A 13,822-nucleotide genomic window follows, 5' to 3' on the forward strand; every position below is an offset into this window, starting at 1 on the left:
GAAGTGACTGAGGGCAAACGTTTAAGTTTAAAAAAAGGGTGGGATGAAAAAATAAACAGAAAGAAACAGAACCCGGTCTTCTAGTGACGAGGTAGGCAGAGTGGCAGACCTGACAGACAGAGGTATCGGTCCTGTTCAGTTTAGCGCAGTCAGAGCCCTTCTCTCCTTACTCTGTATCTCCACTTGTAGAGCTGGCTTTGAGACACATGCCTTGGTAAACAAATTCTTTGGACTTCATTGCATGCCCGTACCTGCATTACTGAGGTGTGCCATGGCTGCCAGAGGGCAACTTGTGCAGACACCTTGCTTGTGTAATAGTGATGTAGTCCAAGAGAAGTTACTGTTGTGGCTAGTAAAGGACAGATAGATAGATAGATAGATAGATAGATAGATAGATAGATAGATAGATAGATAGATATGAAAGGCACTATATGATAGATAGATAGATAGATAGATAGATAGATAGATAGATAGATAGATAGATAGATTATACTATATGATAGATAGATAGATAGATAGATAGATAGATAGATAGATAGATAGATAGATAGATAGATAGATAGATAGATAGATAGATAGATAGATAGATAGATAGATACTTTATTTGTCCGAAGAGGGGAAATTTGGTATCAGAGGAATTTAGATTTTTAGATATCAGATGAAGGAAAATATAAATATAAGTGACATGGAGCTGGCCCTGTTTAAAAAGAGACTCTGGATGGCACCAAGGAAGCTCAAAGGGTCCACAGAGAAATCAGCAGTTTGCAAGTGCATTAGATTTACTAAAGCATTAAAGAATATTTAACTTATAATGGCTCATAATGGGCAGCACGGTGGCACAGTGGGTAGCACTGCTTCCTCGCAGTTAGGAGACCCAGGTTTGTTTCCTGGTTCCTCCCTGCGTGGAGTTTGCATGTTCTCCCCGTGTCTGCGTGAGTTTCCTCCCACAGTCCAAAGACATGCAGGTGAGGTGCATTGGCGATCCTCAATTGTCCCTTGTGTGTGCCCTGCGATAGACTGGCACCTGGTTTGTTTCCTGCTTTGCGCCCTGTGTTGGGTGGGATTGGCTCCAGCAGACCCCCGTGATCCTGCAGTTAGGATATAGCTGGATGGATGGATGGTCGTAATGCCTAAAGTTGCATTTAACACAGGTGTACAGCTCAGTCCATTTTCTTCAAGGATTAATTTGAGGTCCTGCTAAGCTGACATTAGCCGGCTACTTTGCAGTGACACGACAGCCAGAGTGTTCCTTAATGTTGTGCATTAAACTGACTTGGTTCACTTTTTAGTCATCTTTAGTGTAAAAGGACCCTTTGTAAAGGTTGCACCGAAATGAATAAGCAAACTAATATTATGCATGTACATTTAACAATACCAGAATGAATGTTGTCTGACAGGTATTGCCATCTCTGTTCATGGCTTTGAGTTGCTAATGATGTCATTAACTTAAATCACACAACCACACAGACATTGGACAAAATGGCTGACGATGGTGTATCTTTCTGCCAGTGTGCTGTGATTGAATTTCAAATTAAAAGAGGAAATTCCCACTGCTGATGTACACTTTGTGTGTTTACATGTGTTTCAATAATCCCATTATTTACAGAAATCTGATTTCTAAATGCCGAATAGAGAAATCAGGTTTTAAGCCTCCTGATCATCAGAGGCCGATCTCTCCATGGATAATCATAAAAGCATGAAAATGTGGATAGGTGAGAAATTGGGATACTGGCTCCTTTGGGTTATTCAGCTTAACCTGATTGTGCATGTGAACGCACTGCCAGTATTTTGAGAAGGTGGGTGAAGCACTTTAAAGATGGTGACACTGACATCTGAGATTAGTCTGAGTGAAGCCCCAGGCAAGGCAATTGGTGAGCCAAATCAGTCATCTCCGCTTACTCATAGGTTGTTTTAACAAAACTACAGGCACCCACAGGTGCAAAGATAATAAAAATGAAACAAATAAAATAGCCGCATTGGGGCTCGTATTAATTAAGGTGTTGTCACTGAAGCTCTGTCGAGCTCTGCTTGCAGAGTGACGCCTCCTTCTGCCAGCCTCGTGATGTATAACTGGTAAACTGGAGGGGGCAGAGTCAGGTGAGTCATCTCAGAGCTGTTGGAGGAATAGGAAAAGACATGGTTAGCAACAGTGCCCCCTCTCGACCTGGGGTGGTACCACAAACCTTAGAGGAGCCCTGAGGATGATCCACACATGTGCATGCGTGACACCTTGTAATGGTTGCCACTGAGCAGGCCTCATTGAGCACACCAAGGAATGGGTTCATGCGCTCATTAAAGATGACAGATACATCAGCACAGTTAGGAATGGGACACGATGCAGTTTCAGAGATGACTGAAAGTTTGGGACATTAGAAAACGTGTGCCCACTGTGCCCAACATTTTCTGAAGATTAAACAGCAAAACATCTCTTCACAACTGCTTGAGCAATATCAAAATGAAAGATGAGAGTTTCTGCTCAGTATTATGACAAGGGGTGAAAATTGATTTGTAACATGTTGAACCTGGGACAAAACGTCAGAGCAAGGAATGGCAACATCTAAATTCCAAAAGAAAAAGTCGGGAGTGCACTGCCCTCGACTTTCTTGTATACTGACATGGAGGAAAAAGTCATCAGAACCACTACCAGTTGCACAATATTTCTCAAATATCACTTGTCTTTGTTTCTCATCATAACTAATTGATGATATCGATACATGATCATTTATCTCTATTTATAATCAAACTTTATATTAAAATGATATTTTCGCACTTGTGGTCGAAAAACGGTGGTGGCATTTTTTCATGATTACATATGCATTACTTAGATTACGTGCAAAGTAAAAAGAGTCATAGTCACCTAAAAACATAGAAAACGTGTTAGTATTATATAATATTTGTTGAAATAAATTGTTATAGGTAAAACTGCATTTAGCTAATTATGATAATGATGGCGGAAATAAAAATATATATATATTATAAAATGAAATGTATTACCAGGAACACGGCGGGGACATAGCAGCTTATTGTTCCCATTACATCTTTATATTTACATGGCAGGTTCAATGTTTATATGTTATTGCTAAACTGATAATGTATAAATTAAAATAAAATTAAGAATAGTTATTGAAAGAATATATGTTATATTGAATACAGTTTTAAATATTGTGTGCACATTTGTATTTCCATGATACAAAAAACTTGGATGGTTGTTTGAATAAAATACTACTTCAGGTTGAGTAATTTTTCTCAAATTTCATATCTGTTTGCTGTTTATCATTATAAATATCTATATAAAATTTGTAAATATAACCATAGTTTACTTGAAAATTAGCAAGAATATTCAGTTAAAGTACCCGGAAGTGGCCCAAAACGTGATAGAAATTCTTTATTTTTGATATAAAGCAGGCGTACAAAATCTCATTGACCGAGGGCAAAGCGTTTTCGAGTTTACACACATAGAGATAGACATAATTTAAAAAATGACATTTTCAGACTCAGGAAGTTCTAAAATGTCTAGATTCATCAAAATCTCGACATCCAATTTTTTCACGATGCCTGCACTTTCTCTATACAATGTATACGAGAAAGTAAAAATGTGTGTCGTCTTTTGTGATACAGAGGGGTGCATATTATGTCCAAACACCAAAGAAGCTACATCCTGCACTGTGTGGATCAGTGGTTCTCAAACTGTGGGGCGGGAAGTAACATAAAGGGGGCTGCGAAGATGTGAAAAAAGAAAACAAGAATCGAAAATATGAAACCAAAGAGAATTAACTTAAACTACATTCTGATACTAGAAAAATAAATATAGAGTTAAGTAAATGTCGGTAGAAGTTAAGTAGGTATAATAAAATATGCATCTATGATATATCATTAATTAAAAAAGAACAAATAGGTATTAGTGGGCTCCTTTCAAAAAACGTTAGGGGGGCGCGATTAAAACTGTTATGAAAACTCGGGTCGCAAATACGTAAAGGTTGAGAAATGCAGGTGTGGATAAACACCCATGAAAGAAGATCACGACAAAGCCCGGCCCCACCTCGCTCGTTCGACCTTGGAAGAAACTGAGAATGGGATGCGAAGTTCTCCTCCACTCTCCTCACAGTCCCAATCCGGAACCCTCCAATTACAATCTTTTTGTAATCATAAAGAACCAGACACAAGGCCGACACTACAAGGGCAAGAAGCATTCCAGCAAGATGTATGTCAGGTCGTCAGTTGGTTCTGTAGTTTAGACTACAAGAATGATGGGAAAATTGTCTGAAAAGAAACTGAGAGTGTAGAAGAATAAATAAAGGTGTGTAATTTAAGGTGCCATAGTTTTGTTTTTTCAAGCTGGTGGTATGAAGTTAACATTACTGAAGGCCTGTTGGAGTGGGTGTGGTTTCTGAAGATGTCTCAGAGCTCCAAAGACATGGATGTATATACCAGCTTGGGTAAGGTCTGTATGGAATTGACATGTCCGCCTTTCATATCTCCTGTACTCTGTTTCCCTCACAAATGTTTGAATTTTAGGATAACTGGCATCCTAAATTGACCCCATGTGACTGAGTATAGGTTCATATTGTGTGGAGAATGCTCTGCGAAGCACCATCTTTCCATGCATGGTTGGTTCCTAACCTGTGCCCAATGTCCGCAGGGTAGGCTACAATGTAATGAAACCAGCAGGTAAGTGGATGATGTATTTGCGAGGATCATGGCAGAATGGTTAAAGGTTTGAACTTTAAAACATAAGAGTGTCCTCCAGCTCCCACCAGTGAAATGGAGCAAATAACTGAACTTGTCAGTGGTCCCAGATGTAGAAATATGGAACAAAGTGTGTTTAATAATAATAATAATAATAATCCATCCATTTTCTAACCCGCTGAATCCAGATACAGGGTCACGGGGGTCTGCTGGAGCCAATCCCAGCCAACACAGGGCACAAGGCAGGAACCAATCCTGGGCAGGGTGCCAACCCACCACAGAATAATAACAACAACAACAACAACAACAACATTTATTTATATAGCACATTTTCATACAAACAGTAGCTCAAAGTGCTTTACATATTAAAGAATAGAAAAATGAAAGACATAATTATAAAACAAAATAAATCAACATTAACATCGAATAAGAGTAAGGTTCAATGGCCAGGGGGGACAGAAAAACAAAAACTCCAGACGGCTGGAGAAAAAATAAAATCTGTAGGGATTCCAGACCATGAGACCGCCCAGTCCCCTCTGGGCATTCTACCTAACATAAATGAAACAGTCATAATAATAATAATAATAATAATAATAATAATAATAATAATAATAATTCTTTACAGTTATATATGCTTTTCTCACTACTCAAAATGTTTTGCAAACTCCATGCATGGAGAACTCAGGACGCAAACCCATGATCTCCTTACTGCAAGGCAGCAGCACCACCATTGATCTCCACTGACTTCAAAACACAAACATGCCAAGAAAACCAAAGATTTAGCAACATGGAATGTTGATGTGTTAACCAAAAATACAAAGAATCAAAGTGAAGACAAAAGAAAACAAAGTCCTCCGGACCTACTGGCTCTACACGTGCAGGCTGTCATCCTAACTTCTAGGACTTGTGGCTTCCACTTTTTCTCACCTCTTGAGACCATCACGTCACCTGACATTTTCTCTCTTCTGAGTCTTCCCATCATTCCACTTCCTCAACTGATGCTCATTTGGCTTCCGAGAATAAGCGATTCGCCATTTTCACCAGATTTGGAAGTGACGCATTGACGTGACACATCCTGTTAGTTTGGTGTCACTTTTTATTTCACTTTTTTACTTTCACCTCCAAAGAAGTATTGTTGGAAACCACTCAAAGCGGACAAAGCCTATGATTTTTTTCTTGGAAGTATTCCATCCATCCATCCATCCATTATCCAACCTGCTATATCCTAACTACAGGGTCACGGGGGTCTGCTGGAGCCAATCCCAGCCAGTACAGGGTGCAAAGCAGGAAACAAACCCCGGGCAGGGCACCAGCGCCCTGGTTAATGGTTAATTCCATTGTGATTATTAATGTTAACTTGTTTGTTAACTTTCTTCTATCAGTATGCAGGCGGCATGGTGGCGCTGCTGCCTTGCAGTTAGGAGACCTGGGTTCGCTTCCCGGGTCCTCCCTGCGTGGAGTTTGCATGTTCTCTCTGTGTTTGCGTGAGTTTCCTCCCACAGTCCAAAGACATGCAGGTTACGTGCATTGGCCATTCTAAATTGGCCTTGGTGTGTGGTTGTGTTTTGTGTGTCCTGCGGTGGGTTGGCACCCTGCCCGGGACTGGTTCGTGCCTTGTGCCCTGTGTTGGCTGGGATTGGCTCCAGCAGACATTGACCCTGTGTTCAGATTCAGCGGGTTGGAAAATGGATGGATGTCAGTATGCTAACAGTTTCAGCTAAGCTGCTTTTTTACAGAGCATTCAAAAAGTATTTAAATTCTTTACACTTGATTGCATTGTTAATTTAATTTTAAATAGATAAATTTGCCATTTTTACCAGCAATCTGCTCTCAATAACCCATAAGGACAAAATTAAATGATATTTTCAGAATAAGTTGTAATTTTTTAAAAATGAAAAACTTCAGTACTTTATAGAAGCCTATTTTGGCAGCAATGAAAGCTTTGATTCTTTGTGGTTAAGTCTCTACAGGTCTTACACATCCGGATTTAAGCAGTTTATCCCAGTTTTCCTTGCAGATCTCCTCAAGCTCCATTAGATTGGATAGGAAGCGTCCATAAACTGCAATCTTCAGGTCTCTCCACAGATGTTCTATGGGGTTTAAGTCTGGTGCTTTGGCTGGGCCACTCAAGGACAATCATAGTCTTCTCCTGAAGACACTCCAGCGTTGCCTTAGCTGTGCGCTTTGGGTCATGGTCGTGCTGAAGGGTAACGTGCATTCTGGAGAATGTTTCCTACAAAGACCTCTCAGTATTTGGCTGCATTTACACTTCCCTTAATTCTGGCCATACTCCCTGTCCCTGCTGCTGAGATGTACCCTCATAGCAGGATGCTGCCTCCACCATGCTTCACCATAGTGATGGTATTAGGCAAGAAATGAGTAGTGGTCTGAGACTTCAATTTTTGTCTCATCAGACCAGAGAATCTTTTTCATCATGCACTCAGAGTCTGAAAACATGTTTTCACTTTGTTATGGGTTCTGAAGTGTAGATTGATGGGCAAAAATGGTACATTTCTCCATTTTTAACAAAATCTCCAACACAAGTAAGTGTACAGAATGTGAAGAGTTTGGAATATTTTCTGAAAGTACTATATTTATACACATAAGTTAGGGTTAGGGTTAGTTGTTGCTGAATCAAGGAGGAATCACGTTTATCAGTTCACTTTAAACAGATTCAGCCATGGTGTGGGCCTAGTCCTGACCTTTGGTGCCCGACATGGCTTACAGCTTCTTCAGTGCCATCACGTGAAACTAAAACAAGCTGCTCCTTGTGTCTCGTAGTCAACAGATGAGGATGGTTGCTTTAGTATAAAGTAGTTTAAAATATTAAAATGAAACGTTTTAACATTTCAAAGTTAAAAGCTCCTTTTTTTATAATAAACCCACAAGAAGGCCTAAGAGAAGGTTTATAGATGAGGTGAGAGATGACATGAAGGTAGTGGGTGTAACTGAGCAAGAGGACAGGAAGATATGGAACAAGATGATCCGCTGTGACAACCCCGAACGGGAGCAGCCGAAAGAAGAAGAAGGTGGTGGTGATGTTGATGATGATGATCAATTGTGGAGGACTGGTACCTTCCAGACATTGCTGTGTGTGACCTCCCTATGTGTCAGGACACACCATTTAACATATAGCATTCTTCTAACAGGATGTTCTTAGAATTGCATATTTAGCCCCCAGTACGTGGGTGTGCTTTGCCATGGCCTGGCATCTCATCCTGAGCTGTGTCTTGCTAAACACCCTCTGCTGCCGTGATAGGCTCTGGTAGCCCATGTCCAAACAAACTCAGTTACAGGATACATGTGGCATTTTCAAGATTAAAACGATTTTGTTACACTCTTAACACACATTCATTTGCCCTAACGTATTCTTAAGTGAAGCATTATTTCTAATTTACAAAAAAAGAGTCTCCCCCAGCAGCTTACAGTTGTGATCAATTGCACACCAGAAGAGATAGAATGATGAGAGTTTGAAAAAAAAAATGTCCAAACTTATTCTTATGGCTGGATCAGTAAACGTGTGGATTGTAGATATTTTTAATCGTTGGATGGGTTGGTATCAATTTAAAAACTGATGATGTCTCTCATTTGACTGGAGGCTGATCTTCTGAATGGCTTCGTGAACCTTTGCAGAGCACCTTGTGATTGCTTACGCTTGGTGTCCCTTCTGGATGTGTGCAGCTGTGCTGACCAGTCTAACCAACAAGCAGCTTCAGTTTTTTGTGAGTGTCCATTTTCATCTTAGCTAAGGACTGCTCATATTATACATCTTGCAGTCCACTTGAAATTGTATTCTCTGTCGCTCACTAACTTTTGACTTTTGATCACTCGAATGTAGTTGATCTGTACCATCACGCATGTGAGTCAGTGGTTCAGCCACGCGGTTCCAACCAGTCATGTAACTCCACCACGGACCGGGAGGAGACGCTGCTACCAACTGTGCTGTCTTCCTCTTCCTTAACAGCATTAGAACATTAGAACACTCTACACGAGAACAGGCCATTCAGCCCAACAAAGCTCGCCAGTCCTATCCACTTATTTCTTCCAAAATAACATCAAGTCGAGTTTTGAAAGTCCCTAACGTCTTACTGTCTACCACATTACTTGGTAGCTTATTCCAAGTGTCTATCGTTCTTTATGTAAAGAAAAACTTCCTAATGTTTGTGTGAAATTTACCCTTAACAAGTTTCCAACTGTGTCCCCGTGTTCTTGATGAGCTCATTTTAAAATACAAGTCTCGATCCACTGTACTAATTCCCTTCATAATTTTAAAAACTTCAATCATGTCACCTCTTAATCTTCTTTTATTTAAACTGTAAAGGCTCAGCTCTTTTAATCTTTCCTCATAATTCAACCCCTGTAGACCTGGAATCAGCCTAGTCGCTCTTCTCTGGACCTTTTCTAGCGCTGCTATGTCCTTTTTGTAGCCTGAAGACTAAAACTGCACACAGTACTCCAGATGAGGCCTCACCAGTGCATTATAAAGGTTGAGCATAACCTCCTTGGACTTGTACTCCACAGATCGTGCTATATAACCTAACATTCTGTTAGCCTTCTTAATGGCTTCTGAACACTGTCTGGAAGTTGATAGCTTGGAGTCCACTATGACTCCTAAATCCTTCTCATAAGGTGTACTCTCGATTTTCTGACCGCCCATTGTGTATTCAAACCTAACATTTTTACTTCCTATGTGTAATACTTTACATTTACTGACATTAAATTGAATCTGCCCAAACCTGCATGCTATCCAAGTCCTTCTGTAATGGTATAACGGAATCCAAATTATCTGCTAATCCACCTATCTTGGTATCATCATGGTGTTATCAAAACTCCACCCCTTGTGGTCCCTGGACTATAAAATGGCGACCACCTGGAAGGAGGCGTCACGCGTTGATCGAGCAGTTGACGAGACAGAGCTCCTTCCTGATCTGACTTTGTTGATGTCACACCATCATGTGTTTGTTTTTATGTACAGAACTGAAAGTACAGTAAATAGAGACAACTGGGTCGGTGTCCCAACATTTATCTCTTGTCACGAGTTGTCATTCCCTTGGGTGCCCACAATACTGATTTATTTTTGTAAGTTGCCTTAAATAAAGCTGAGAAATAAAAAAAAAAGAATAGTCATGCCAATAATAACAAAAGTTCAATTGTTTTATTTTTAATGTAGCTCTGTTCACAGGATTGCAAAACTCACATTGCTGAACAGACCACCACATACAACAACTTTAAATCAATGAGGCAAACAAACGCACCAAAATATGGCACACACTGACACAGAAAATGAAAAAAGGAACAACTTAAGAGCACATAAAAGTTAAATCAGAAATAAAGATTGGTGAAAAACAAAATCCGCAGGGGTCCTCAGTTCATACATAAAAAGGATGTCTGACAGATGGCTACTGAGAAACTGATAACCCACCAGTACTGAGCCGATGACTGAGCACGACCAGACCATAATAACACCTCCTCTGTCATGCGCTGTGAGCGTGTGTCCTAGAGTCAGGAAAAGTCACCTCACCTTGCCAGAAATCTGCATGGATACCCGAGTGGACAAGAATGCAGCAAAACCGGGCCAAGTTAAGAGACTGAAAAGCCATCGCTGACCTCACTCCACCCTTTTAAAAACCAGCTGAATCCAGCAAGGTTTACCCCGCTAGCATGGATTAAGAACTGACCCCTGATGGTGCACCAGTCTAGCACTTGACACCCAATTAGCTCACCACTCATGTCTTTCAAATGTGGGAAGCACAAACAATTGAATCAATAATTTAAAAATATAGCTGTGCATTTATAGTTCCATCTGTGTCTGTGTGTCCGTCTGGTTGCTATGTCTCTGTCATTCCAAATGATGCCGCATCACAAACATTGCATTCGATGAAATAAAATGCATTGTACTTGTCATTCCAACAGATGGTGCATCACAAAGGTTAACACTACTTTTACAAATCCCTTACCAAATCGTGTATAACAGAGGCATATGCATTACATGGTTCACTGCAAACATTAACTACTTTGATCACTTAGATTTCAACTCACCTTAGACCAGTGGTTCTCAGACTGTGGGGCATGCCCCCTGGGGGGGGCGCTGAAGCTGTACAAGGGGGGCATTGTATAAAACAAGACATCAAAATAATTTTTTTACAATTTTATTTCATATTTAAATTTGCAAGCATATAGTATTTTCAATCCAGAAAGTTCGAGACGTATCGGAATCTGTCGCGAACATTCAGGTAACAGTAGATCAGGTGATAATGCGGCCCCACATTGGCAGCGTAGCCAATATTTCCAAACTGAGTTCAATAATTTACTGCGTATTGGGTTATTTTCATGATACAACTAACAGCGGTATAATATTTGTCGGACAAAAATACGTTTGTCTCGCGCAGACTGACTTCATTGGTGTCCTCGTTTACGAGATTTTAAAAAATTAAAACATATTTAATCGTTTCTTTACATAAAAAAATAATTAAATAATAATACATAATTTATTCTTTGTTTTTGGGATTAGAATTACTACCAAAAACCACACAAGGCATTTTAAAAGTTATTAAAGCACTTTCATCGAAGTTAGCCGAACACATGCAAATCTTATGGAAGTAAAAATGATAGGATACCGCGACACCGCCGTACGAGTATCATACCTTTGTTAGTTGTATCAGGGGTTATTCTCATCTATCTTATATTATGCAGGGGGCGCAGGATTATTTCAGGTAGAAAAGGAGGGGTGCAAAATACGAAAGTTTGAGAACCGCTACCTTAGATGGTGTGGTGCAGTGGTTAAAGCTTTGGACCTCAAACTCTGAGGGTGTGGGTTCAAATCCTGCCACTGACACTGTGTGACCCTGAGCAAGTCACTTCACTCACCTGTGCTCCAACTGGAAAAAAACGAGGAAAAAAAGAAATACCACCAATTGTACCTCAAAAGTTTGTAAATCGCTTTGGATAAAGATGGCAGCCAAATAGATAAGTGAAAATGCAGTCCTACATTAAATGAGGGAGAGAGGAATGTATACACGGTGTAACATTCAAATGTGTTTGGAGGCTGGCTGAGCTGGTTTAAAAGTTTCTAGTCACTTTGTCAAAGAGTCTCTTATCATAATTCTGTTTATAAAATACACTCATGTGAAAAAGTAAGTACACCCCATGAAATGTTTTTCCTTTTTAAATAAATGTGAGCATATCAAGATTTAATCTTTATTTGAACATTATTTATAGACAAAGGTAGATAGATAGATAGATAGATAGATAGATAGATAGATAGATAGATAGATAGATAGATAGATAGATAGATAGATACTTTATTAATCCCAAGGGGAAATTCACATAATCCAGCAACAGCATACTGATACAAAAAACAATATTAAATTAAAGAGTAATAAAAAATGCATGTAAAAGCAGACAACAACTTTGAGTAATGTTAGCATTTACTCCCCCGGGTGGAATTGAAGAGTTGCATAGTGTGAGGGAGGAACGATCTCCTCAGTCTGTCAGTGAAGCAGGACGGTGACAGCAGTCTGTCACTGAAGCTGCTCCTCTGTCTGGAGATGATACTGTTCAGTGGATGCAGTGGATTCTTCATGATTGACAGGAGCCTGCTCAGCGCCCGTCACTCCACCACGAATGTCAAACTGTCCAACTTTACTCCTACAATAGACAATGCAACTGTTTCTCCAAAATAAAATGAACAGATATGCAATTTCAATCTGTGGGAAAAAAAAAGTCCACACTTGGCTCTAATAGCAGGTGTCGACCCCTGAAGTAGGCATTTCCTTTGTGACATTGGCAGGGAGAATATTTTCTGCACACCTCCAAATGCGATGTGTGATGTTTGAGGGGTGTTTTGCATGCATAGTTCATTTCAAATATTTAATTTTTTCATTTGTGGATTATAAAACGTAAATGTGGCCTGGGGCGGCACGGTGGCGCAGTGGTAGCGCTGCTGCCTCGCAGTTAGGAGACCCAGGTTCACTTCCCGGGTCCTCCCTGCGTGGAGTTTGCATGTTCTCCCCGTGTCTGCGTGGGTTTCCTCCGGGAGCTCGGTTTCCTCCCACAATCCAAAGACATGCAGGTTAGGTGGATTGGCGATTCTAAATTGGCCCTAGTGTGTGCTTGGTGTGTGGGTGTGTTTGTGTGTGTCCTGCGGTGGGTTGGCACCCTGCCCAGGATTGGTTCCTGCCTTGTGCCCTGTGTTGGCTGGGATTGGCTCCAGCAGACCCCCGTGACCCTATTCGGATTCAGCGGGTTAGAAAATGGATGGATGGATGAAATGTGGCCTGATGTTTGCTATATTATGTCACCTTTGTCTATAGATACTTGTAAATGAAGATAAAATCTTGATATGTCCATATATGTTGAAGAAGAAAAACAATTCATGGGGTGCACTTTCTTTTTCACATGAGTATATTTTTGTAATAGTAAGTCTTAGCTGTAATAATAAGTTATGCAATACCATTCTGAGATGAGAGGGTGCGCAGTCATCAATGGTATTGTCCCTTTCTACTTCCACAGTACTGAGAAGATGCCCAATGAGGGCAACGGAGCCAGAGAAGCCCCACCCCTTCCAGTCGGGACAGTATAAAACCAGACGTCACATTTTGGATCTAAGCAGCCAAGGGTTCGGAGCCCTTCCAGAAGCCAGACCCATTGATTTAGGGGCCCTAAGGAGGTGAATAGCAAGGCGGTTGCCAGTTCTTTGTTTTGTAGCGCCAAAGTGCGACTCTTTATGCACTTTATTTTTGCCTGCATTAAACGGCATTCAAATTTCACTGCCATTTTGTAATATCATGTGGCTGAAAGTTCCTTCACAGACAGGAGATTACAAATCAAGTGAAGAAAAGAGTCATGTACTAGTTTTAATAGCAGGTTTGGAAAACAGATGGTTAGACGTTGCATTTCATGTTATATCTGTAAATATTTTATAGCCCTGGACTGCATAAGTGGAATTGTGTTTGATAAGAATACATTGAATTGACCTGAACTAGATGGTGTGGGTTTCACTTCACAAGTGAAACGCTTGGGTGAAGAAGAGTCTTGTGATTGTGGACTGCTGGACCCTGGAGGGGCCATGAAAGCTGAGACGGTGAGACTAGAGGGTCCCTCCTCACATATGCTGGTAGATCATTTCATGTTTCTT

General features: G+C 40.5%; 1 protein-coding gene across 1 annotated transcript in view; it reads left to right on the forward strand.

The window, feature by feature from the left end:
* Nucleotides 1-13,471, forward strand: part of si:ch211-220i18.4 (SRSF protein kinase 2) — a 92,841-nt gene extending 79,370 nt beyond the window's left edge. The window contains exon 12 of the mRNA XM_039771085.1: nt 13,198-13,471. Within this exon, the coding sequence (XP_039627019.1) occupies nt 13,198-13,358 (161 nt within the window). The 3' untranslated portion in view covers nt 13,359-13,471. The remainder of the gene's footprint in view (nt 1-13,197) is intronic.
* Nucleotides 13,472-13,822: the final 351 nt, after the last annotated feature.

The sequence above is a fragment of the Polypterus senegalus genome, chromosome 12, assembly GCF_016835505.1.
Source record: "Polypterus senegalus isolate Bchr_013 chromosome 12, ASM1683550v1, whole genome shotgun sequence".
NCBI classification, from domain to species: Eukaryota; Metazoa; Chordata; class Cladistia; order Polypteriformes; family Polypteridae; genus Polypterus; species Polypterus senegalus.